The sequence below is a fragment of the Panthera pardus genome, unplaced genomic scaffold, assembly GCF_024362965.1.
Source record: "Panthera pardus isolate Hobbes unplaced genomic scaffold, ASM2436296v1 HiC_scaffold_12, whole genome shotgun sequence".
Lineage (NCBI taxonomy): Eukaryota > Metazoa > Chordata > Mammalia > Carnivora > Felidae > Panthera > Panthera pardus.
Window position 1 is genome coordinate 82,582,699 of NW_026526677.1, and position 27,793 is coordinate 82,610,491.

At 38.5% G+C, this 27,793-nt stretch overlaps 1 protein-coding gene across 2 annotated transcripts in view; it reads right to left on the bottom strand.

Annotated features, from left to right (window-relative positions):
* The window catches only part of PGR (progesterone receptor), a 104,849-nt gene extending 77,583 nt beyond the window's left edge, over positions 1 to 27,266 (bottom strand). For both annotated transcript variants that reach the window (XM_019450172.2, XM_019450171.2), the window contains exons 1-2: positions 24,992 to 27,266; positions 23,579 to 23,730 (exon numbers count right to left, since the gene is read on the bottom strand). In XM_019450172.2, coding sequence (XP_019305717.1) covers positions 23,579 to 23,730; positions 24,992 to 26,625 — 1,786 coding nt within the window. In that variant the 5' untranslated portion in view covers positions 26,626 to 27,266. The remainder of the gene's footprint in view (positions 1 to 23,578; positions 23,731 to 24,991) is intronic.
* Positions 27,267 to 27,793: the final 527 nt, after the last annotated feature.

The window sequence follows — 27,793 nt, forward strand, 5'->3', positions numbered from 1 at the left end:
AAAGAGCCAATTGCCAAGACCCTGAGAGAGATGGTCTGGATTGTCAGGGAACTAGTGAAATCAGTAACCAGAGGGCTCATAGGACTAATAAGTACAACTGCAACTTTTTACCCAAATATACCTGCTCTTGGAATGTAGCCTGCCACCATGCTTCTATAGATAACATTCTTGCTTGACACCATGATACGAAAATGTTGATATAATTCTTTTACAGAGACTCAAGTCTTCAAAAGAAACTGCCAGAGCTGATCAGGACCACTGACCTCTTTGAGCATGTACAAGTGTCCAATGGACAAACTTTTAGCATAGAAGGGCCCTAAAACTCCATGCTTGGATCATGCTAAGGATGTCATTTTATGGTCATGAGTCATAGGAAGATTGTATTTAGAAGATCTGTGCAGGCACAGACAACAAAATGACTTAAACCCATCCTATTTTGAAGTTCCTTTCTCCTGTACCCAGATCCTTTCCCATTTGCCATTAAATATCTCTTACTCTCCCTTCAGGGAGACAGATTTGAGACAGACTCCTGTCTCCTCATTTGGCTGCCTACTGAAAAACAAAAACAAAAACAAAAACAAAAAAACCTTCCTTGCTGCATACTCGATGTCTCAGTGATTGGCTTTGTTGCACATCTGGCATATGAACTTGGGTTTGGTTATGCTAGTAACGTTAGAGCTGACTGAGCCAGAGGGAATGGTAGTGGAAAGGAAGGTCAGACTATAACAGGGCAAGACTCAATAGGGCCTTGGAGATCACTATAAGAATTTTAATTTTTCTCTGAAGGAAATAAAATGCTGTTGCAGAGTTTAGAGCAGAGAGGAGTGACATAATCTGGCTTATATTTTAACAGCATCATTTTGGCTTCTAATTGAAGTATAGATTCTAGGAGGGCAAGTGTAGAAATGAGAACAGTTAAGAGTCTATCATAATAAATCCAAAGGAGAATAATCATGGTGATTAAGAGGTCATATTCTAGATATATTCTAAAGGAGGAATCAAGTAGGATACAGAATGTTACAGGTGACATTCCAATATTTAACTTTCTTAAGTCCTCAATGTTACTATTAAAAAAATTTTCCTCTTATTTCTTCTCTTTATTTCCCTTTACTTTCTTTCTGACTGTAGACCAGTTGCTCCTTCCTGAGGCTAGTCTTACTCCTCTCTTTATAAATGAAACAATGCCGCTGGATCTCTTCTGATCTCTTTCCTAATTATCTACACATCTTTTAACTTTTAAAACAACGAATTGTATGTATTATCTATCTAGTTACACCTGATACTTTCAGTTATTTATTTAGCTAACCAGTAGGCATTTAGGGAAGAAATTGCACACAGACTTTAAAAACCCACACAACCATATTACCTTAAGAAAAGTTCACATACTACTGAGAGATGAAATATTTAAGATATCTACAAAATAATCAGAAAAAATTACAAAATTATATGTCAACAAGGTTGTTTAAATCATTGTGGTACTCTGATGCGAGACTATGGTACTCTGATTCAACATTATGACCTTTTTAAAATTTTGTTTATTTATTTTGAGAGAAAGTTCGTGCATGTACACCAGTGGGGCCAGGGCAGTGGGGGGGGGGGGGTGCGGCTAGACTCCCAGGCAGTCTCTGTGTTGTCAGCACAGAGCCCAAAGTGGGTCTCAATCTCAAGAACTGTGAGATCATGACCTGCACCAAAATCAAGAGTAGGATGCTTAACTAAATAAGCCACCCAGGCACCCCAAGCTTATGACTTTTTACATATATATAAACTGTTCTTTCTTTCATATCTATGAATTTATTTTTCCTTTTGAGATTGCAATCCTGAATTAATCAACATTTAATTTCCTTATTTTCTTCAAACTTCTGCTTTAGAACACCAGGTGACTTAAGATTCTGTTATAAATCTCTAGAGCCACTCTGGCTTCACCTGAAATTGGCTTTGCAAAAAAACAGAATTCTATGACCAAAAAATTAGCATTTTCCTACCCATTATTTAGGTCTAGTCTCCCAAATATATAAGATTATACTATCATCATATTTTTAAGCCTTTTATGATAAATTTCTTTAAAAAAATAATTTTTTAATGTTTATTTATTTTTGACAGAGAGAGAGAGAGAGAGAGAGAGAAGCAGGGGAGGGGCAGAGAGAGAGGGAGACACAGAATCCAAAGCAGGCTCCAGGCTCTGAGTTGTCAGCACAGAGGCTGACGAGGGGCTTGAACTCACAGATCGTGAGATCATGACCTGAGCTGACGTCGGACACTCAACCGACTGAGCCACCCAGGCACCCCGATAAATTTCTTAAACAATTGTTATTATTATGTTTAATTCTTTTTTTAAATATGAAATTTATTGTCAAATTGTTTTCCATACAACACCCAGTGATCATCCCAACAGGTGCCTTCCTCAATGCCCATCACCCACTTTCCTCTCCCTCCCACCCCCCATCAATCCTTAGTTTATTCTCAGTTTTTAAGAGTCTATTATGGTTTGGCTCCCTCCCTCTCTAAGTTTTTTTCCCTTCCGCTGCCCCATGCACTTCTGTTAAGTTTCTCAGGATCCACATGAGAGTGAAAACATATGGTATCTGTCTTTCTCTGTATGGCTTATTTCACTTAGCATCACACTCTCCAGTTCCATCCATGTTGCTACAAAGGGCCATATTTCATTCTTTCTCATTGCCACGTAGAATTCCATTGTGTACATAAACCACAATTTCTTTATCCATTCATTGGTTGATGGACTTTAGGCTCTTCCATAATTTGGCTATTGTTGAATGTGCTGCTATAAACATTGGGGTACAAGTGCCCCTATGCATCAGCACTCCTGTATCCCTTGGGTAAATTCATAGCAATGCTACTGCTTGGACATAGGGTAGATCTATTTTTAATTTTTTGAGAAACCTCCACACTGTTTTCCAGAGTGGCTGCACCAGTTTGCATTCCCACCAACAGTGCAAGAGTGTTCCATCTCTCCACATCCTCTCCAGCATCTATAGTCTCCTGATATGTTCATTTTAGCCACTCTGACCAGCGTGAGGTGGTATCTCACTGTGGTTTTGATTTGTCTTTCCCTGATGAGGAGTGACATTGAGCATCTTTCCATGTACCTGTTGGCCATCTGGATGTCTTCTTTGGAAAAGTATCAATTCATGTCTTCTGGCCATATCTTCCCTGGATTATTTGTTTTTCGGGTGAGGAGTCGGTGAGTTCTTTATAGATTTTGGATATTAGCCCTTTATCCCATGTCATTTGCAAAAATCTTTTCCTATTCCATCAGTTGCCTTTTAGTTTTGTTGATTGTATCCTTTGCAGTGCAGAAGCTTTTTATCTTCATGAAGTCCCAATAGTTCATTTTTGCTTTTAATTCCCTTGCCTTTGGAGACGTGTCAAGTAAGAAATAGCTGCAGCTGAGGTCAGAGAGGTTTTTTCCTGCTTTCTCCTCTAGGGTTTTGATGGTTTCCTGTCTCACATTCAGGTTCTTTATCCATTTTGAGTTTATTATTGTGAATGGTGTTAAGAAAGTGGTCTAGTTTCATTCTTCTGCATGTTGCTGTCCAGTTCTCCCAGGACCATTTGTTAAAGACACTCTCTTTTTTCCATTGGATATTCTTTCCTGCTTTGTCAAAGATTAGTTGGCCATACTTTTGTGGGTCCAATTCTAGAGGCTCTATTCTATTCCATGGTCTATGTGTCTGTTTTTGTGCCAATAATATGCTGTCTTGATGATTACAGCTTTGTAGTAGAGGCTAAAGTCTGGGATTGTGATGCTTCATGCTTTGGTCTTCTTCTTCAATATTACTTTGGCTATTCGGGGTCTCTTGTGGTTCCATACAAATTTTAGGATTGCTTGTTCTAGCTTCGAGAAGAATGCTGGTGCAATTTTGATTGGGATTGCATTGAATGTGTAGATTGCTTTGGGTAGTATTGACATTTTAACCATATTTATTCTTCCAATCCATGAGCCTGGAATGTTTTTCCATTACTTTCCATTTTTTTCAATTTCATTCATAAGCTCTGTAGTTTTCAGCATACAGATCTTTTACATCTTTGGTTACGTTTATTCCTAGGCATTTTATGGTTCTTGGTGCAATTGTGAATGGGATCAGTTTCTTTATCTGTCTTTCTGTTGCTTCATTATTAGTATATAAGAATGCAACTGATTTCTGTACATTAATTTTGTATCCTGTGACTCTGCTGAATTCATGTATCAGTTCTAGCAGATTTGGTGGAGTCTATCATGTTTTTCATGTATACTATCATGTCATCTGCAAAAAGTGAAAGCTTAACTTCATCTTTGCCAATTTTGATGCCTTTGATTTCCTTTTGTTGTCTGATTGCTGATGCTAGCACTTCCAACACTATGTTAAACAACAGCGGTGAGAGTGGACATCCCTGTCATGTTCCTGATCTCAGGAGGGAAAGTTCTCAGTTTTTCGCCATTGAGGATGTTAGCTGTGGGGTGTTTATAAATGGCTTTTATGATGTTTAAGTATGTTCCTTTTATCCCGACCCTCTCAAGGGTTTTTATTCAGAAAGGATGCTGAATTTTGTCAAATGCTTTTTCTGCATAGATTGACAGGATCATATGGTTCTTATCTTTTCTTTTATTAATGTGCTGTATCACATTGGTTGATTTGTGGACATTGAACCAGCCCTGCAGCCCAGGAATGAATCCCACTTGATCATGGTGAATAATTCTTTTTATATGCTGTTGAATTCGATTTGTTAGTATCTTGTTGAGAATTTTTGCATCCATATTCATCAGAGATATTGGCCTATAGTTCATCTTTTTTTTAAGGGTCACTGTCTGGTATGGGAATCAAAGTAATGCTGGCTTCACAGAATGAGTCTGGAAGTTTTCCTTCCCTTCCTATTTTCTGGAATAGTTTGAGAAGGATAGGTATTATTTCTGCTTTAAATATCTGGTAGAATTCCCCAGGGAAGCCATCTGGTCCTGGCCTCTTATTTGTCGGGAGATGTTTGTTAACTGATTCCATTTCTTTGCTGGTTATGGGCCTGTTCAAGTTTTCTATTTCTTCCTGTTTGAGTTTTGGAAGTGTGTGGGTGCTTAGGAATTTTTCCATTTCTTCCAGGTAGTCCAGTTTGTTGGCATATAATTTTTCATAGTATTCCCTGATAATTGCTTGTAATTTGGAAGTATTGGTTGTAATAATTCCATTTTCATTCATGATTTTATCTATTTTGGTCCTCTCCCTTTTCTTTTTGAGAAGCCTGGCCAGAGGTTTATCAATTTTGTTTATTTTTTCAAGAAACCAACTCTTGGTTTCAATGATCTGCTCTACAGTTTTTTTAGATTCTATATTGTTTATTTCTGCTCTGATATTTATTATTTCTCTTCTTCTGCTGGGTTTGGGGTGCTGTGCTTTCTGCTTCTAGTTCCTTTAGGTGTGCTATTAGATTTTGTATTTGGGGTTTTTCTTGTTCCTTGAGATAGGCCTGGATTGCAATGTATTTTCCTCTCAGGACTCCCTTCACTGCACCCCAAAGCATTTGGATTGTTGTATTTTCATTTTCATTTGTTCCCATATAGTTTTTAATTTCATCTCTAATTGCTTGGTTGATACATTCATTCTTTCATCTCCATGCTTTTGAGGTTTTCCAGACTTTTTCCTGTGGTTGATTTCAAGTTTCATAGCATTGTGATATGAAAGTGTGCATGGTATGATCTCAATTCTTTTATACTTATTAAGGGCTGTGTTGTGATCCAGTATGTGATCTATCTTGGAGAATGTTCCATGTGCACTCAAGAAGAAAGTATATTCTGTTGCTTTGGGATGCAGAGTTCTAAATAGATCCGTCAAGTCCATCTGATCAAATGTATCATTCAGGGCCCTTGTTTCTTTATTGATCCTGTGTCTAGGTGATCTATCCATTGTTGTAAGTGGGGTATTAAACTCCCCTGCAATTACCACATTCTTATCAATAAGGTTGCTTATGTTTTGATTGTTTTATATATTTGGGGGCTCCCGTATTCATCGCATAGACATTTATAATTGTTAGCTCTTTCTGATGGATAGACCCTGTCATTATTCTCTTGTTACAACCTTTATTTCATCTATTATCTCTTGTTACAACCTTTAATTAAAGTCTAGTTTGTCTGATATAAGTATGGCTACTCCAGCTTTCTTTTGACTTCCAGTAGCATGATAGATAGTTCTCCATCCCCTCACTTTCAATCTGAAGGTGTCCTCAGGGCTGAAATGAGTCTCTTGCAGACAGAAAATAGATGGGTCCTGTTTTTTATCCATTCTGATACTCTGTGTCTTTTGGTTAGAGCATTTAGTCCATTACATTCAGTGTTATTATTGAAAGATATGGGTTTAGAGTCATTGTGATGTCTGTAGGTTTCATGCTTGTAGGATGTCTCTGGTACTTTGTGGTCCTTGCAACATTTCATGCACAGAATCCCCCTTAGGATCTCTCGTAGGGCTGGTTTAGTGGTGATGAATTCCTTCAGTTTTTGTTTATTTGGGAAAACCTTTATTTCTCCTTCTATTCTGAATGACAGACTTGCTGGATAAAGGATTCTCTGCTGCATATCTTCTCTGTTTATCACATCGAAGATTTCCTGCCATTCCTTTCTGGCCTGCCACGTTTCAGTAGATAGGTCTGCTACTACCCTTATGTGTCTACCTTTGTATGTTAAGGCCCATTTATCCCTTGCTGCTTTCAGAATTCTCTCTTTATCCTTGTATTTTGCCAGTTTCACTATATGTTGTGCAGAAGATTGATTCAAATTATGTCTGAAGGGAGTTCTCTGTGCCTCTTGAATTTCAATGCCTTCTTCCTTCCCCAGATCAGGGAATTTCTCAGCTATGATTTGTTCAAGTACACCTTCAGCCCCTTTCTCTCTCTTCTTCTTCTTCCCCTCCTTCTTCTGGAATTCCTATGATACAGATATTGTTCCGTTTGATTGCATCACTTAGTTCTCTAATTCTCCCCTCATACTCCTGGATTTTTTTTATCTTTTTCTCAGCTTCCTCTTTTTCCATAATTTTATCTTCTAATTCAAGTATTCTCTCCTCTGCCTCTTCAATCTGTGCTATGGCCACCTCCATTTTATTTTGCACCTCATTTATAGCATATTTTAGCTCCTCATGACTATTTCTTAGTCCCTTGATGTCTGTAGCAATAGATTCTCTGCTGTCATGTATGCTTTTTTCAAGCTCAGCATTTAATTTTATGACTATTATTCTAAATTCTTGTTCTGTTATATTGCTGAAATAGTTTTTGATCAATTCGTTAGCTGTCGCTACGTCCTGGAATTTCTTTTGAGGAGAATTCTTCTGTTTCATCATTTTGGCTAGTCTCTGCAGTAGCTCCAAAGTGCAAGGCACTTCCCCTGTGCTGTCCAGAGTAACTTGTGTTTGTGGATGGGGCTGCAATGAGACCTGTTGTCTGTCCCCAGCTCACCACTGGAGCCACAGTCAGACTGGGTGTACCTTACCTTCCCCTTTCCCAGGGACAGGAATCACTGTGGAGAGATGTGGCCCCTGTCTGGGCTACTTGCACACTGCCAGGCTTATGGTGCTGCTTAGATGGGATCTGGCCAAGGATGTATTAGCCAGGGTGGATCTGTAAGGTGGGCGGGAGGGGCAGGCTTAGTTAGCTTTGCTGATGGTGGTCCCCTGGGGAAGGGGCCCTGCAGAACCGGGAGGGAGGCAAGCCTGTTGGAGGGATGGATCCACAGAAACACAGTGTTGGGTGTTTGCACAGTGCAAGCAAGTTCGGTGACAGGTACTGTTTCCCTTTGGAATTTCAGCTGGGGGATGGGAGAGGGAGATGGCGCCTCCCAGCACCTTGTTCCCCCACCGAGCTCAGCTCTGTCTTCCAGGGCTCAACAACCCTCCTTCCTGGTGTCCTTTAGCCCTCCCAGCTCTCTGAGAGCAGAGCTGTTGACTTTTAACATTCCAGATGTTAAGTCCTGCTGGCTGTCAGAACTCATGGAGTCCGGCCCCTCCACTTTTGCAAACCAGACTTTGGAGGCTCTGCCTTGCCCTGTAGGCTGCCCCTCCACCACCCTGGCTCCCTTCCGCAAGTCTGTGTAGCGCTCACCACCTCTCCGCCCTTTCTACCCTCTTCCGTGGGCCTCTTGTCTACACTTGGCTCCAGAGAGTCCGTTCTGCTAGTCTTCAGGCGTTTTTATGGGTTATTTAGGCATATATGGGTGGAATCTAAGTGATCAGGACAACGTGAGCCCAGCATCCTCCTACACCTCCATCTTCCCAGGTCCTACCATGTTTTATTTCAAACACAGTGCTAAATGGTATGGTATAATAAAAGTAATTTAGTCTTTGGAGTCTGGAAGAACTGGGTTTGATTACCAACTCCACCACTAACTGGCTGTGTGACCTTAGGCAAGTTACCTTCCCTCCCTGTCAATTCTTACACTTGCAGAAAGAGAATGGTAATAACTTCTCCAGCAACTCCTGAGAGTTAAAGGATATAATGAATAGAGCACCATGTGTCTACCATGGTACCTGGTATATAATAAAAACACAAAAAACAGAGTCTCCATCCTCCCTCCCTATGCTGTCACATTTCTTAGAATTCTCTCTGGAAAAGGGAGCATTCTTAGTAGGGGCAACTGCCTAGTATATGCTTCCTACACTTTAACTTCACTGTTTTCAGGAATTAAAAGTAGCTTCTCAGCAAAGGACCAAAGGCCCCTAATCTAGATCAAATAATATTTTAAATAATCTTAAAACTGGCTCCCTAGCATCATCTTCTGTCCATGTTATTTACTGTTTTAAATCAAAGCTTCTCAAAAACAAAGCTGACCATGTCACCTCCCAGTTTAAAGACTCTGGCTCCCCTATGAGTAAAGCAGTACTTCATTATGCATAAGAAACAGCTGAATAGGTATTGAAATGCAGTAGAATAGGAGCTTACTTTCGGACTTGTTAGTTTGAGATATTCAGTAGTTATCTATGAAGATCTCAAGTCAGCAGTTAGATATATAAATTCTGGAATTCAGGGGAGAAATATAGAATTCAGGGGAGAGGTCTGGGCTAGAGATAGAAATTTGAGAGAGATCAGGATGGTTTTCTAAAACCATGAGACTAGATTATATATCCAAGGAAATATGTAAACAGAATGTCTAAGGTGTCAAAATACTGAGCACTGGGCCCTCTAAAGTTAAAAGCTAAAGAAGAGGAGACTGAAGAGGAACCAAGAGGGGAAAAAATCAAGAGAGTGTTGTGTCCTGAAAGCCAAGAGGAAAAAAAAAGTATTTTCAGGAAGCTGGAGCAATCAACTGTCAAATGCTACTGATAGATCAAGTAAGACGGGACTGAGAATTACCCATCAGATTTTTGCCATCTGGTAACCTTAACAAGAGAAATTTTGGTGGAGTGATTGGCTGAGACAAAAGACTGACTGGATTAGGTTTACGAGAGAATGGGGGAAGAAAATTCATTGGAGGAGTTTAGCTGCAAAAGGAATAGAGAAATAGTAGACAGAAGAATAAAGCCAACAGAAATATTTTGGCTTTACAATGGGAGAAATAATAGCAAGTTTACATGCTGATATACCAGAAAGGGGGAAATTATGATTTAAGCAGAGAGGGGGAAAACTTTTGGGAGGCTGCTCTTGAGTCAACAGCAGGAGACTGAACCTGGTACACAAGGGGAAAAGGCTGGTCTTGACGAGCAATGCAGATCTTTAGTAACAAGAGGAAAAGTTGATTATAGGTTAGATGCTACATGAGTATATGTGGTAGTAGCATTTTCAGAAAGTTTTTTCAGAAAATTATGAAGCAACATCATCAGTTGAAAGTGAAGGTGGGAGTGTTGGAAGGCTAAGAGGAAGGTGGAAGGTAGCCACCCAGAAGACATGGACAGTGAATGGGACTATTTGCAGCGCTGAATATTTAGTGATTATACTCATTTTTTCAATCCCACCTATTAATTATGCAAAGTTTATTTTCCTCTGAAATTCAGCTAGAAAATTTCTGCCCTCCCTGAAGTAAATCAGTTTTCATTACAAATAATTAGGACAAAGAGACAATAGATAATGGATAAGATGTAATGGATAAGAGAGAAAGTTCACTGGGTTCCAATCTCTGCTCTATTTGCTATTTACCTGTGCAAGTGATTTAACTTTTTTGTGCTTCATGTAATACATAGAGCCAAGTTCCCAGCATGTAATAAAGGTTACATAAATACCACTCTTATTATTAAACATATTCAGAACCTACCCATTGAAACCCTCTAGATTTTTTAAGTTAGAAAATTCTATTTCCAAGTGTTTAAGTATGTAGTTGTAAAAGTTTTTACTTGTAATGTATTTATAATGCCTGCACAACAAAATCAAATAACAACAATCATCTGCACATAACTGTTTTTCAAAATGCTCTTTACATCACAAAGGGATGTCTTGCAAAAGGGAGTTACATTGCTTTTCTAACATCACTTTCTGCTTGAAAAGGCAGATGAAGTGTCCTTCTGCTAAACACCTTTTTTTAAAAATACAATTTATTGGGGCTCCTGGGTGGCTCAGTCAGTTAAGCATCCGACATTGGCTCAGGTCATGATCTCGCGGTCTGTGAGTTCAAGCCCCGCGTCGGGCTCTGTGCTGACGGCTCAGAGCCTGGAGCCTGTTTCAGATTCTGTGTCTCCCTCTCTCTGACCCTCCCCTGTTCATGCTCTGTCTCTCCCTGTCTCAAAAATAAATAAAACGTTAAAAAAAATTAAAAAAAATATTTAAAAATACAATTTGTTGTCAACATAGCTAACATACAGTGTATACAGTGTGCTCTTGGCTTCGGGAGTAAATTCATCGCTTATATACAACACCAGTGCTCATCACAATTACTCATTCACAATTTCAATATACAAAGACATGCTAACAAAAGTTTTGTTGTAGTTATTTGTCAATGGTACTTTATTTGACCTGACTTCATTTGGCAGCTGAACCTGGCCCAAACTCACATTTTATAGGCTTCATTCATACATTTTGCTGCATAAATATTAATGTGTTTCATTATGAAGTTTTGTTCTAGATAATTTTTTAAAAATCTATACAATTCTGAATTCTGAAACATATCTAGCCCAAAAGATTTTAGCTTAGAGATTCTGGACATGTATTAAGAAATAAACTTATTGATTATACTGAACATGATGCTGCTGTAGTTTTGCAATGTAGCAGCCCTCAAAATTACAATAAATATTTAGGAAACAATTATTGTTATTTGTCCTTCCTGTATATTTACTACCATGTTGGGTTCTGCAGAAGATTACAGAAGATAAATAAGCTATCGTGTCTAAATTCATGGAGCTTTAAATTCCATCAGGGAGATAACCATAAATACAACATAGGTAATAAACTAAATGTGGTTTGGATCTTGAGGGTAAAAAAAAATCATATTAATTAGGGAGACCAAAAAATAATAATAATGTTTTTGTGGGGAACGGAGCATGTTAGATGGACTGTTGAGAATACATGATTTTAACATAAAGAGTTGTAATAATGGCTGTTCTAAACAGAAAGAATGGAATGAGCACAAGTACAACTTAGCTAAAGCATGGGACATGGTCCAGGATCCCAGAATACCTTATAATTATATATAACATTTTCATGTGCTTTTCTGGAGTGATTGCTCTTAAGACATTTTCAAAGGAATTCAGTCTTGGTCCATACTTACCACTTGTTTATTCAGTCTCATAAATCACTTTATCACAGAAGAGAAAATAACATTGAAAGTATTTTTTTTCTGAAGAAATGATATGATTGAGTATTATGCTTCAAAAACATTATAATTTATTAAAATTTTATATAAAGTACATAACACAAAAGGCTGTAGCAGCAGTAGAGAACCAAACACCTAAGTTTATTACATTAAAAAAATTGAGCATGAAAATTTACTTCTTTACTTTGTAGGAGTTAACATAAAAAGGAAAACACAATAGGCTGATAAATTATGTGAAATATGCACTATGTAGTTTATTATATGAGGGTCATTCAGCAATAAGAAGGATATTGTGTTTATCTACCCTTATACAAATTAGGCAGATATGGAAGATCTATAGAGTATGTGGCTTTCGAATATTCTAAATGAAGATAAAGTTTAAAAATCCAGGGAAGTAAATCATTAGAGTTACTGTCTTAAGTATCAATTATTTCAATCTGTCCTTTAAAAAAGTGATTGATAAAAGATTCCCTGGAATTACTTTGTTTTGCTGATAAAGACAGAGCTCTATAACTCATATGTGATTTTCAGATGATAACGTTGATATTCTGTTCAAATATTAAATAGTTGGATTTGAAATCTTGACCAAACATTCACCCTACCTTTGCAGAGATGTCAAAAAAGGCATCAGCAAATAAAGTCAAGGAACTGTTTAGGATTCATTCAAGTACCTGAATAAACATTTGTTTGAGGCCTAAGGGTTTCCTGTCATGATGAAATGGTATGTAAAAGAAAAAGTTGGCAGAAAATCCTTTGTTCAAATAAAATCTTAAGTGGAAGAATAAAGCAAATAAACAGACAAAAGCAGAGTTGTTCTAGTTTGAAAAAGGAATGGGACCGAGTTAAGGAGCACAATTTGAAAACCAATCCTCTGGAAGAGATCATGTTTTTTTCTGAAAAATTATAAAGTAATTAATATTTATTCAAATACAAAACATTGTGGAGAAATAGCAGAGAGGCACACAAACACAGAAGTTGGAGTCAGATGTCCTGGGTTTGAATCTTGACCCTTATACCTTGTAGTGAGCTACTCATCTGTGATGTCTCCACCTGATAGACTCTTAGAAGGATTACATGATGCTCAAGCGTAGTTAAGTATAAATGAATAAGCCTCTTACACAACATCAGGATATGTTAGTGGAACAAAATGCAATTCTTCTCAATTTGTCTAATTGAATACTATGGTGTGTCACCATGGCTTTGGCATAATTCAAGTCAAAGTATTATTCTCGTGTTCACTAATTGTACAGAAGTTTTTTTTGTTTTGTTTTTCTTCTTCTTTCTGGCTTTGTACATGTCAAAGATAGGGACTATGTACACTTTCATCTTTCTAGTTCTAGCATAAGCAACTTTTAAATGTAGTATGTAAAAAAATTAATGGCTTAAACCACTTTAGCAGCATGAAGGAAGCTAATCATATAGTTCATTTAGAGCTGTATCAAAATACTTAATTATGTTCTGGAAAGAGGAACAAGGCATGCACTCAAGAAGACACAAAAAAGTTTACTCAAGTAACGGTGTGATAGTGATGCCTTAATAAAAGGATTTTTATACTATGAACTTTTATACAATAGTTAAAAGAACAAGCTAGGACTATAAATAAATATACAGAGCTTCACGTCACTGTTGCATGAAAACATGATGAAGGATAATACACAAATTATATATAGGATATCATTTATATATGAACATATCATACACACATTAAAAACTAAGATAGAGATAGGGAATAATGGTAGGGAAGGGCACAGATTAGAAGTATTGATCAAAGAGGACTTAAGCCTTACTGGTAATATTTTACCTTTTTAAAGGAGAATGTATTATTGTGTTACTTGACTAATTAAGGTATAATATCTCAAAGGCTGAAGCAGAAGCACTAGCTGTTAGCATTAACAGGTAGGTCTTAATACCAATGCCTTGCCTTCAGATTCTTGCAGGGGTATTAAGATGCAGGTTCTGAAGGATTGTTAATAACAGACAAACCCAAATAACCTAATATTAAGCAGAAGATCCTCAATGTGATCTTTCTACCCCCTTTTTTTTCAGTGAAGTGGAGACCTTAATGGGTCTTATTGAAAAATTGTGCTTAACACCAGCTTACAACTCATGCTAAATATTAAACTGAGAGACGTGTAGCAGAAGATAAATTATCCAAGTATTTATTAATAATAATATTTATTATTATTTATAGAGTTTAGAATTCCAGTCCAGGGGCTCAGTCAATTGAGTGTCTTGATTTCGGCTCAGATATGATCCCAGGGTCATGGGATCAAGCCCCACAATGGGCTCTGCACTGAGCGTGGAGCCTGCTTGGGATTCTCTCTCCTTCTTTCTCTCTTTCTCTCTCCCCACCCCCTGCCTCCACCCCTCCCCATTTGCACATGCACATGCTCTCTTTCTCTTACAAAAAAAAAAAAAAAAAAAAAAAGCCCAATCCATTGCATTACTACATGTTTATTTTTAAGATAACAGAAAAACTGTCACAGGGTAGACTGCACCAGAGAGAAAATTAAATAAGATTATTGGTAAATTACCTTCTCAAAAGCCCCAATTAAAAACAACACTTTAAGTTTATTCATTTTATTTATTTTAAAAGAGAGAGAACATGCACACACATGAATGGAAGAGAGACAGAGAGGGTGAGAGGGTGGGTGAGAGAGAGAGAGAGAGAGAGACAGAGAGAGGGAATCCTAAGCAGGCTCTGCACTGTCAGCACAAAGCACAATAAGAAGCTGGATCTCATGAACAGGGAGATCATGACCTGAGCTGAAATCAAGAGTCCTACACTTAACCAATTGAGCCACCCAATACCCCAAGAGCCCAAATTTTAGTCAAAGAAATTATGGTGGAAGCGACTATTGGATAATTTTATGGACTACAAAATATGGAGAAAGCACTATAGAGCTCTAAAGACAGGGAAAATAATTCATGAGTTGGCCAATGAAAATTTGAACGTATAATTAGAGTAGACTTCAAAACAAGGAAACTTATTGGGTGTAAAGAGAGATATAACATAATGATAAAGGAGTTGATTTTCCAAGAAGACATAACAATCATTAATTAATGTGCATGCATCTAACAGTTGAGCATTAAATTTTTGTATGGCAAAAGCTGATAGAACTACGAAGGGAAAGAGATGAATCCACTACTATAGTTGGACACCTCAACACCTCTCTAACAGAAATGGACAGATCTACCAGGAAAAAAAAATTAATGAGGACCCAGTTAAACTCAACAACATCATTCAACTGGTTATAATTGACATCTATAGACTATTTCATTCAGCAGCAGCAGAATGCACATTCTCAAGCTCACTAAGAACATTCATCAAGATAAAAAACACCTTAACAAATCTGAAGAATAGAAAAATAGAAATTATAAAATGTCTGCTTTTAGACCACAATGGGATTAAGCCTTCAACAGAACACACCTGAAAATTAAAAAACACATGTAGATTTTACAACATACTTTTAATTATCACATGATTCAAAGAAAAAAAAAATCTTGAGCAATTTAAAAGTATTCTGAAGTAAAAACGAAAGCACAAATTACCAAAATCTGTGGCATACATATAGCAAAAGCAGTGCTTATAGGGAAATTTATAGCATTAACTAGATATTTTAGAAAAGAAGATCCAAAATTTACAATCATCAAAGCTTTCTCCTTAGCAAACTAGAAGAAGAGCAAAGTAAGCCATTTAAAGAAAAAAAAAAAAGAAATAATAAAAATTAGGTCAGAAATCAATGAAACTAAAAACAGCAAATCAGTAAAGAAAAAAACAACCAAAGCTAGTTCTTTGAAAAGATCAATAAAATCAGTATAAGCCTCTAACCAACCTAATTAAGAAGAGAGAACACAAATTACTAATATCAAAAATGAAAGAGGGGGTATCACTATAGATCCTATATACATTAAAAAGATAATAAAGGAATACTATAAACAACTCTATGCCCACAAATCTAAATGAAAGGGACCTAAATGAAATGGACCAATGTCTTGAGATACACAATCTGCCAAAACTCACACAAGAAGAAATAGACAATCTGAACAGGCCTATATCTATTAATGAAATTGAATCAGCAATTAATAACTTTCCAAAACAGGAAGCACCATGCCCAAAGGAGTTCACTGATAAATTCTGCCAAACATTTAAGGAAGAGATTATCCCAATTCACCACTATCTGTTAGAAAATGAGGGAATGCTTCCTAACTCAATCTATGAGCAAGTATTATGCTAATATAAAACCAAAGACAGTACCAGAAAACTACAGACTGATATCTCTCATGAACATAGATGCAAAAATCCTCAAGAAAAACCTTAGCAAACTGAATTTAAAAAATTTAATAACAAGTCTACAACACGACTAAATGGGATTTATCCTAGGTATGTAAGAATGGTTCAACATTTGAAAATTAATGTATTCCATCACATCAACAAACTAAAACGGCAATATCACATGATCATATCAATAGATGCAGAAAAAGCACTTGAAAAAATCCAGCACTCACTCATGAAATAGCAACAGAAGTGAACGTCCTCAACTTTATAAAAAATATCTACAAAAAACCCTACAAATGATGTCCTACTTACTAGTAAGAAACTAGAAGCTTTCCCATTAGACTAGGAACAAAACAAGGGTATCTCCTCTCACCACTCATCTTCAACACTGTAGTGGAAGTCCTACTAATGCAATAAGACAAAAAGAGGAAATAAAAGGTATACTCATTAGGAAGAAAGAAATAAAATTGTCTTTGTTTGCAGGTGACATGATCTTATATGTGGAAAATAAATTTGTAAAAAACCTGACAAAACAACTCCTAGAACTAATAAGCACCTATAGGAAAGTGGCAGGATGCAAGGCTAATATATAAATGTCATTTTCTTAAATCTAGCAATGAACAAGTGGCATTTGAAATTTAAAACACAATGTCATTTACATTAGCACCCAAAAATGAAGTACTCAACATAAATGTAACCAAATATGTACAAGACCTATAGGAGGAAAATCGCAAAACTCACATTAATTAAATAAAAGAAGTAAATAAATGGAACGTTCATGGATAGGAAGATTCAATATTGTCAAGATGTAAGGTCTTCCCACTATGATCTACAGATTCAATGCAATCTCACTAAAACCCCAGAAAATTACTTCATGGTTACTGACAAACTGATTTATAGTTAATAAGCAGAGGCCAAAGACCCAGACAGACTATCAACACATTATTAAAGTTGGAGGATTGACACTACCTGACTTCAAGACTTACTATAAATATACAGTAATCAAAACACTGGTGAAAAGTGGTATTGGTGAAAGAACAGACAAATAGATCAATGTAACAGAACAGAAAACCTAGAAATAGACCCAAATAAATATAGTCAACTGATATCTGACATAATAATAAAGGGGTTGCAGTGGAGCAAAACTATCTCTTCAACAAATAGTGTGGAACAACTGAGCATCTACATGGAAAAAAAGTGAAATTAGACACAGCCCTTACACTCTTCATAAAAATTAATTCAAAACAGATCATGGACCTAAATGTAAAACACAAAATTATAAAAGTCCTAAAAGATAACATAGGAGCAAATCTAGATGACCTTGAATTTGGTAATGACTCTTTAGATACAACATCAAAGTCATGATGCATAAAAGAAAGAACTGAGAAACTGGATTTCATTAAAAGTAAAATTTTCTGCTATGCAAAAGATATTTCCAATAAAGTAAAAAGACAGAGTAGGAGGAAATATCTGCAAAAGACACATCTAATAAAGAACTATTATCCAATATATACAAGAGCTGTTGAGGCTCAACAATAAGAAAATAAGCTGATTAAAAAACAAGCCAAGAACCTTAAAAGGCATCTCACCAAAGATACATGGATGACAAATAAGCATATGAAAGCATGCTACACATCATATGTCATCAGGGAAATGCAAATTAAAACAATGAGATACCACTATACACCTATTAGAATGGCTAAAATCCAGAACATAGACAATTCCAAATGCTAGCAAAGATGGAGAGCAGCAAGAATTTTTATTCATTGCTGATGGGAATGCAAAATAGCATAGCCATTTTAGAAGATAATTTGGAGGTCTCTTATAAAACTAAACATCCATACAATGTAGCAATTGCACTCCTTGGTATTTACCCAAAGAAATAAAAAACATATGTCCATACAAAAACCTACTCATCGATCATTACAATAGTTTTCTTCATAATTTCCCAAACTTTGAAGCACCAAAATACCCTTCAGCAGGTGAATGGATAAACTGTGCTACATCTAGACAATGGAATATTATTCAGCACTAAAAGGAAATGAGATATCAAGCCATGAAAAGACATGGAGGAAACACGTGCATATCAGTAAGTGAAACTGTATGGCATTCTGGAAAAGGCAAAACTATAGAGACAATAAAAAGATCAGTGGTTTCCAAGGATAAGGGGGCAGAGAATGAATAAATGGAACATAGAATTTTTAGGGCAGTGAAACTACTCTGTATGATACCATAATTATGGACATATTTTATGGTACATTTATCCAAACTTACAGGTACAATATCAAAAGCAAACCCTACTGCAAACTATGGATTTGGGGTGATTATGGTATGTCTATGTAGGTTCATCAATTGTACCAAATGTTCCTCTCTAGTGGATGATGTCAGTAATAGGGGAGGCTATGCCAGGGGAAGAAGTATATGGAAAATCTATGTACCTCCCTCTTGATTTTTCTCTTAAAAATAATAAAATCTTTAAATGAATTTGAGTGTTATTTCTCTTTTGAAAGCCATAGCAGAGAGAATGTATCACAAAATCAGTTTCATTTTTAGTCTCTGATACCAATTATATTCAACTTTTGAAAGAAATGCATTAGTTATAAAAATATTTCATTTCTGTTCAGTTTCCTCTGTGGTCTGATGGTGTCTCTCCAAATCTAAAAGGCATTTTCCATCATCCCCAGCTTCTGACAGAGGGGTCAATTCTCTAGTTTTCCAGATATTGCTTAAACTATTCAACTCAGTACATCTATAATTCATTATATAAATGCTAATTGGTAGAATGTTTCCTGCCTCCACTACAGTACACACCATGAGGGCTGCAGCGACCCAGGTCTGCCCTGTTTTACTATTTTTTCAGCTAGCACCTAGCATAGTGCCTGGCATATGGCAGGTGCTCAATAAGTATTTGGTTATTAATACATGAACAAAATAAATAGTTAAATCTTGAGGACATTATGCATGAAATAACCAGACAGAGAAAGACAAATGACACATGGTATCATTTACACATGGAATAAAAAAATCAAATTCATAGAAAGAGTAGAAAAATGGTTGCCAGGGGCTGGGAAATGGAAGTAGGGAGAGGTTGGTAAAAGCATACAAACGTTAAAGATGAATAAAGTCTGAGGATGTAATGTGTAACATGGTGACTAGTTGAGAACATTGTATTATATAATCGAAATTTGCTAAGAGAGTATAACTTAAATGTTCTTGCCAAAAAGAAAAAAATATATATGTGAGGGGATGGAAGTGTTACTTAACTTGACAGGGAGAATCTTTTCACCGTATATATTAAATCATCATATTGTACACTTTAAATATCTTACAATTTTATTTGTCAATTATACCTCAAAATAACTAGAATAAAAATGAGGCTAATAATGTAGTACAATTAAAAATCCATCATTACCTACATAACTAGTGTCTTCTAAATAATATTTTACTGTATTACAATATTTGTTTACCCATATTACATCAAATTTATTCACTACAAATACTGTCACAGTAAAAAGTATCCAAAGAATAAGAGGTTGGCGTCATCAGTTATGATGACTGGTTCATTTAGAACAAAATTTACTGAATATCTAATGTATTCCTAACACTGAGTTAGTCACAGTACATACAGAGGTAAGCCAATGAGAAATTATCTTTTCCTTCTTAATACAAAATCACAGACCTGCATTTATAGAACTGGTGGGTCATTATGACTTCATCTCCTTGAAAGGTATTAGAGCAATTCCCGACAACTTTCTGGTCCATTCCAGCCTTTAGTAAAGGAATGCAATGAGCTATTCAACCAATTGCTTTTGGCTAATTCATTTTCTTAGGGTAAGAGAGGTCATCTCTTCTGATCCCTTTGTACCCACTTCCTAAGTGATTTTTTTTTCCCTGCCTCTTCTCTCTTCTGTCTTATACCAAGAGAAACCCAGTTTTCCCGGGTGACTTCTTTACAGGCTTTAATGTCTCTCACTCCCAACTTGGAAGAGAGGTAGGGAAACTGGTTCTTGGTGAAATTAGTATCATCCATCCATTTATATCACACACTTTTTTTTTTTAATTTTTTTTTAACGTTTATTTATTTTTGAGACAGAGAGAGACAGAGCATGAACAGGGGAGGGGCAGAGAGAGAGGGAGACACAGAATCTGAAACAGGCTCCAGGCTCTGAGCTGTCAGCACAGAGCCCCACGCGTCGCTCAAACTCATGGACCGCGAGATCGTGACCTGAGCCGAAGTCGGCTGCCTAACCGACTGAGCCACCCAGGCACCCCCATTTATATCACACACTTTTAATCACCCTTCATCTTGCAATCTCCTTTACTTCCACTTTTACCTTCCTAGATGTTTTATCATTTGGCTCACATTTTTTCTTACAATGCTCTATTGTTTTTCTTTGAAATTTAAACAGGATTTCCTATTAAGAGAAATGTAGTGTAGTTGGTAGAGAGCACGGATTCTGGAGTCACACTACCTGGGTTTGAATCCTGAGTCTACCACTTCCTAATTGTGATTAAGGCAATTTAACACCTTTGGGTTTTAGTTACCTTTTTGGAAACTAAAAATAATAATTAATATGTATATTATAAGGATTAAATGAATTAGAACACCCATAAAACACTTAAATAGTCACTGCTGCATGGAAAGCACTCTAAAATGCTGTTATCATTATTATTCCTGGTAACAATATCTATTTTTTGACCACTGACTTTCAACTTCTGGACATACTGGCATCCACACATAGTCTACCTTGAACTAGCTGATCACACAGCCCTACTTTAAGATTTCACATTGGCTATACCTCTACAATTATTAAATCCTTTTACTCATCTTTTTACTTATGAAAATTCCCAGAAACTTCTATTATCTTGCCTTAAACCACTGATTTTCTCCAAATTCATCCAAACACCAGCACTTAAACTTCCCATCCTTTAATTTTAATGATTTCCTCATATAACTCTTCAAGTCTTAGTCTAATCTTAATCTCTTTATTCCTCTTTGAACATATACACTTAAAAGCACTACTCAATGTCCAGAGATCAATAATCTTACTTGTCCTTTAATAACCAAATGAAGTTCATATTTTCCATGAAATCTTCTGCCATCATTATACAACATGTACATTCCATCCTACAACTAACTTCCCCCTGACGAAACACACCAACTCACAAACTTAACCATTTTACAGATTTGCTTATCTGCGCATTTAGTCAATCTCTATTTTACATGCCAAAAGGACTTACATGCATATATGTTACCTCTTAAACTCTATTATAAACTTCTTGACTACAGAAGCTGTAGTCCAATTGAAACTGACAATATGCTAGACATTTATTTCAATACTTTGCAAGTATATACCCATTTAATCTTCATAACAACTTTGAGGAGCAGCTACTGTTATCTTCATTTTATATGTAAGGCAGGGAGAGGTGAAGTCAGGGGAAGAATATCTAAAGCACAGATCTAAATATAAGAGGTATAAAATAACTGTTGAATGAACTTACTCATATAGTTTTGTAATCTTGTTCTAGTTTCGTGAATGATTTATAAACATATACCTTGAGTTTTTTTTTCATAAACATTGCCAAATAAAGGTGCTTCATTTTTACTACTCAGGACTAAAAGAGGACCATGTCAATAATAGTTGTTCAACAAATGCTTTCTAAGAGTAAATCTGGAAAGACATTTTATGTGGTTTTAGATGCTATTATAATATTATAAAAGAATTTGTATTTAAGTTAGGGTGCTTTTGGTTCTATATGCACATTCTGAAGTAACTTCTGAAAATTAAGTAACATTTGTCATATACCTTCTTGTGCACACCATCTCTGATTTATAAGCACTGCAATGAAAGAGTATCTAACCTATGGTAACCAACAATTAGTTACTAAGTAGTTGTATGATCCTTGGAAACTGAAATTTATGTCTTTGGGACCTGCTTATCTATAAAGAGATGGAGCTGGGCTAGAAAAAACTGGTCTTCAGGGGATTCTATGGGAGTCATTCACTTACAAAATTAGACTACTCTAAGGAGACAGTAAGAATGAAGGAAATCATATTAATGTTGAAAGAAGCATTCAAGAAATTAACCAAAGTCCGATGAGAGTAGTAACTCCAATTATGCACTGGAGAATCAACTCATTCATACAAAGAAATTCAACTTGTAACTATGACTAAATAATGTCCAAAGGAAACTTAAGGCCACTCTCAGTTGTGTCCATTTTCTCATGTAGCCTCTTTTCACACAGTGATTCAATTAATTTAAAATGCAATTAAAACCCCCGAAGCTGAATACGTATGTTCAGTAACAGTTAAATACATTCATCTTTTGTGGAAAAAAAATCATATTCTAGATATACACAAAGCAAATATTCTTTAAGAAGAATTAATTTAAGTAGAATTATTACAAATACTACTAATAAATAGTTGGGAATCATTTTTATCAAAAAAGGCTTAATAGTTGTAAAGAATCATCTGTTAGGCATCTACAAAAATAGTGAATTTAAAATGCCTTTTAGATTTTATTCTCTTGGTGCATATTAAATATACATATCAAACTCCTTTGAAAGTTCCCTTAAGGTAAAAATTTCCCATTCCCTCCTTTCCTATTTATAAGTAGAAAACTCTTGAAATCAGAAAACTCACAAACAGGAAGCAAAAAAGCAAGCATTCAGATCTTTGGTTCCTTGTCTAGGTGTGATCTCAGCACTCCAGAGGGAACTTTAAACTCATTTCGGCTCCTTATAATATATACTGATTGTTAGAATTTAAATGTGAAATGATCTTTAAGTGTATTTTTATCTTCAAATAGAAATGTATTTGCTTAGAATTTAGTGTTGATAGAGAAATTTAAAAATATTTTCTATTAGAGCTCAAATCCAAAATACATTATGTAGGTCAATCCAAAATCATTAGATAAATATGTAATTTAGACAATTTTAAAAACATGAAAGTCTTGTTGCAAAGTAACAGAAATTGTTACTTCGATGTCCACAATTTTCTTTTGCTTTAAACTGTTTACTCCTATCCCCTTATATACTTATTTATAAAGATATGCCAAACAAAATGAGAATTTTTAAAAATTTGTTTAGAATTACCATTATATAAGTATTAATAAATATGCATGTAGAGAAAAGACAAAATCATGTAGAAAATTTGTAACTGCATTATATATATATACAAATACACATAGTACATATACATAATTTTGATGATTTTTACCATTTTTCTTTTGATCAAAATTTTAAGCTTAGTACATATTTCATATAATATATAATAGAAATATGAAAATACAATTACAGCCAAGCGATTTCTTTAAAGCTAAATGGGTAATGAACAATAGCAGCACTGTCCCCAAGATTAGTATAACTTGAGTCTAATATCGAAAGCGTTAGTTAAGAGTATGGAATGTTCAAACCACATTCAATTTTGAGTATTATAAATAAAAACATACTGTTAAAACACAGTCATATATTTTAAATTATATGGAAATATCACCATTTCTTAGAAGGGACAATTAAAATATAAAAAATATCAGATTTACAATCTAATAAATCTTGGTCTACAATTAAACCAAAAATAAAGAGCCTACCTTCCATTGCCCTTTTAAAGAAGACCTTACAGCTCCCACAGGTGAGGACGCCATAATGACAGCCTGATGCTTCATCCCCACAGATTAAGCAAATCTTCTGAGGTAAGGACTCGAAGCTGTACTGTGGGCTCTGGCTGGCATCTGAATCGGGCCTTGAAATGCAAAACAAAGTACTCCATTTATTTTTTGGGTGCACCACTGTCTAATACTAAAGTTTTCTTAAGAAAATTGACAGAGTGAAAGAGGATTTTAATATAGCACCATATGTATACACACCCTTGAAAGGCATGCAAACTAGGTGTACCGTTACAGGATCCATCGCATTTGTAAATTATTAGTCATTCATCAGCAGCACCAACTTAAAAGAATAATATATAATTTAATGTTCAGAAAAGCTAAGGTCCATTGTTTTTTTTTTAATTCTTTCTACAAAACTCCTTATATAGAATAATCAACTTATTCTTTGACGAATGTAATGTTATGCCCTTCCTGTACACATCGTAACAGTAAACGTGTTTTTGTTTTAGTTCAATCGTACTTAACACTGCTTTTGTTTTCAGTTTTTAAAACACCCCGTAATGGCTGTTTACTTAAACGAGTATGTGTTTGCCATTTTAAAGAATTGTTCAATATACTGACACTGTTTTACCTTTCACAACACAGAAGAGTCTAAACCGAACATTATGGGATTTTAAAATCACACTCCTTCGGTATGTAAATTGAAATGTTTTTGAAAACCTGTGTGAAAAAAGTTGTAGCGAATCCGAAACAATATTAGAATACAGTGCACTGGAGAGATTGATGTTTAAATCCATAATGTAACTATATTACACATAACTGGAGTCTTGAAATTTGTATGATAATACAGCCATTGAAGGTCCAAAACCCGTCAGGTTCTGCTTTCGGTTCTGGCTAGCTACCAAACATTAAGTACCACCCCTCCCGGAGGAACTGTGCCTTAAAGTCTCTACTAAAGACATTCCCAGTAAACATCCTTCAAAGAAAAGAACCATTTTGTAAAGCCCCCAACTCGCCGCATCCCCCCTCCCCCCCCCCCCCCCCCCCCCGCCCCGGCTCCACTGGATTACTGCGCACCTATAGTGACGCTCCACATTTTAAATTAGGGTTGATCTCGCCTCGAAATCTCGCAGATTTGTAAAATTCAGAAGACATTTTCGAGGAGGCACGCTCCAAAAACGGCATATTATGCGCCCCCCTTGTGTCCCCAAAATAGTGAGGAGAGGAGGGAAGAAAAAGGAAACCAAACTACCCTTGTGCGCCGCCCCGGCCACCCACCCCCTTGCGGCCACTTGGGTGAGCAGGATCCTGGGACCTGGAGGAGCGGCGACGAAGGCGCCGGGCTGCTACTCACGGGATGCGTACGGCACTCCGCGCCCCGCCCGGGACCCTCACCTCAGGTAGTTGAGATAGGGCTGGTAGACCTGCGGCAGGCCCTCTTTGAGCACTGCAGCCTGGTAGCCGAGCTGCGGGAGCCCGTTGAGACTGAGCTGCGGGTAGAGCGCAGGGGCCGCCCCGGCGGAAGCAACAGAAGCTGAGGTGGAGGCACCGTCCCGCGGCAGCATGCAGGCGCCTGCGCCCGGCGCCTTGCAAGGCGGCGGAGCAAACGGGCCTTGCTGGGGCGGCGCGCCCTCCGCTTTGTACAGGATGCACTCCAGGGTCGACCCAGACGAGGACGTGGACGAGACTGTGGCACTGGCGGGTGCGGCGGCCGCCCCCGCGGCCTCCCCGGGTCTGGACGACGGCGCTCGCGGAGGGAGCGGCGGCAGCGCCAGCGGCAAATCCGGAAAGACTGCGGGGTTGGGACCCGCCACCAGGTACGGCCGCGGGGAGCGGGCAGCGGCTTCGGTGCCTTTCTCCTCCTCCTTGATCTTCAGGGCTGGCGGCTGGAAGTCGCCGTAGAGCGGGAACGCATCATCCTTGGGCTCGGCGTCGGGCGGGTACGCACAGTCGGAGAAGTCGCCAGCAGCGACCTGGGTGGAAGAAGCCGAGGGTGAGCCCCGCGGCGGGGCAAAGGCGCTGACAACCGCGGCCCCGCCGTCATAATTCTCCCCTTCCAGCAGTTGACGGGTGCGGGCGGCCAGGAAGGCCGAGTTGAGGGGCAGAATGGGCACGTGGATAAAATCCATCATCGTGGTGGCCAGCGGGGAGCACCCGGGCGCCGCTGGCGCGTCCTGCTCCGCCAGGGCGACCTTGGGCGCCAAGAAACGGGAATCTTCTTTGGGGACCAGGGTGACGCTTCCTGCGGCCACCCCAGGAGCGGTGGCTGCAGCTCCTCCTCCAGCTGCTGTGCCTCCCAGAGGCCGGGATTTGCCCTTCAGAAGTGGACCCACGGAGCCTTCGGACTCCAAGCCATCCTCCTGCTCTACGTCTACCACAGCAGGCTGCGGAGCTGGTTTCACTGAGGCCCCAGACCAATGGTGGCTCCCAGAGGTCAGGGGCAGCAGCTGTCGGGGCGGTGACAGACCCCTGGGCAGCACTTTGTGGGCAGTTGCCGTTCCGGAGCTGTCGCTAGCCTTGCCCTCTGGCCGGCTCATGAGCGAAGACAACCCCCCCTGGGTGGTGGGGGCAACCCGGGGGTCTTCAGGAAGCTCAGAGCCAAACAGGCACCAAGGGCTGGCGGCCTCACAGGCAGGAGAGCTGGTGTGGCTCTGCCCGGAAGCTGAAGGCTCCAGTAGTGTGTCCAAGACACTGTGCAGCAGCCCTCTGTCCTTTTCTGGGGGTCTAGAGCTGCCAGCTCCTGCACTGCTTGTGGCTTCAACTCTGGGATACGCCCCCTCCACGTCTGACAGCGGCTGCTGGTCCTGTGTCTTCGGGTCCAGGTCTTGTCCCTGGCAAGGCCTAGGGAAGAGCAACGGGTCCAGAGAGATAGGTATAGCTGAGACTACAGGCGAGGAGTTCGAGGTCTGACTCTCCTGGAAAGGGCCAGCGTCCCGGAGTCCCAGCAGGGGCGCTCGGAGCAGTGTGGAGGAGGGCGCGGCGCCCGCCACGTGGGGAGCCTGGGGTTCCTTTGCCTTCAGCTCTGTCATGACGACCTGGACTCCCCTTATCTCCTCCCCTGTTTGTAAGGAGGAGGGATAGGGGAAGGAGGTGGGGGTGTAGGGAATATAGGAGCAGCGGGAGGAGAAAATTAATGTTGAATTTGGCTGGACCCGGCGGGGCGGGGTGGGGAGATCCCCACCTCCCGGGTCGGAAGGAGGCGGCGCTGGTCAGCTACTGCTTTTGCCTCCCCATCTGGTAGGCAGAGGAAGGGTGGCAGTTGTTCTGTCCCTTAGTCTGGTGGGGAGAGCAAAAGAAGGTAGTTGTGCAGAATCTCGTCGCCTAGCTGGGAGAGTTCTCCGACTTCAGTCCGAGGATGGGAGGCGCAGAGTACTTACAATCCGGCACTCGAGTGGCTGCGGCTTCGAAAGCAATTACAGGCGCAGCTCTATCTTCCGACTTTTTCTCTGGCTTCAACCCAGTGCGTGCCTTGTAGCTCCCAATCCCTGACGCCGTCCTACTTTCCTTCTCATTAAAACCCTGGGACTACTTGGTTTCTCGGCAGTCTAAGAGGACGAAACGCCATTGGTTTACCTATTTCATTCAAATGCCAAGTGAAACTAGTTCGTACTGAGAATGCTGCTTACGCTCCAGAACTTCGAACACTCAAATATTATAAAGCTTAACTCGAGTAGTGACAGCTGTAGACTGGCCCCACAGGTTTCTAATGACGTCTCCTCCCTATCGAGATGCCCCGCCCAAAGCCTCTCCTACACCAATTACAGGCCTGATCTGAAATTCTGGAGTTGTTATTCCCAACCGCTAGTCTGATTCCACTCTGAATGGCAGGTGCTGTGGGATGGAACTTCATACACAGATGTTTTAGTACCAATTAAGAATCATGCCCAATCTAACTGGAAAAGCGAATGGATTCTTTCAGGATTTCAGTTTTGTAAAGATTTAACATCGAGGAAGATATTTGGCTTTATTATGTTTTAGAGTGAATGCATCAAGGATGATCCTAAATAATACAAAAGAGATCCTCTCTCTTATGACTTCCGTGAAAGCGAATACTTTCAAATTTCTCTCAATACATCCAAGGTGTCTTGCTTCTCTCAAACAGTCCTCAATGTGGCAGAGAAATTTAGGAGTGGAAGATAGTTGATAATACCTCTTGACCTGTTCTGGAAGTTTAGATGTTGGGTACCATAGTTTGAT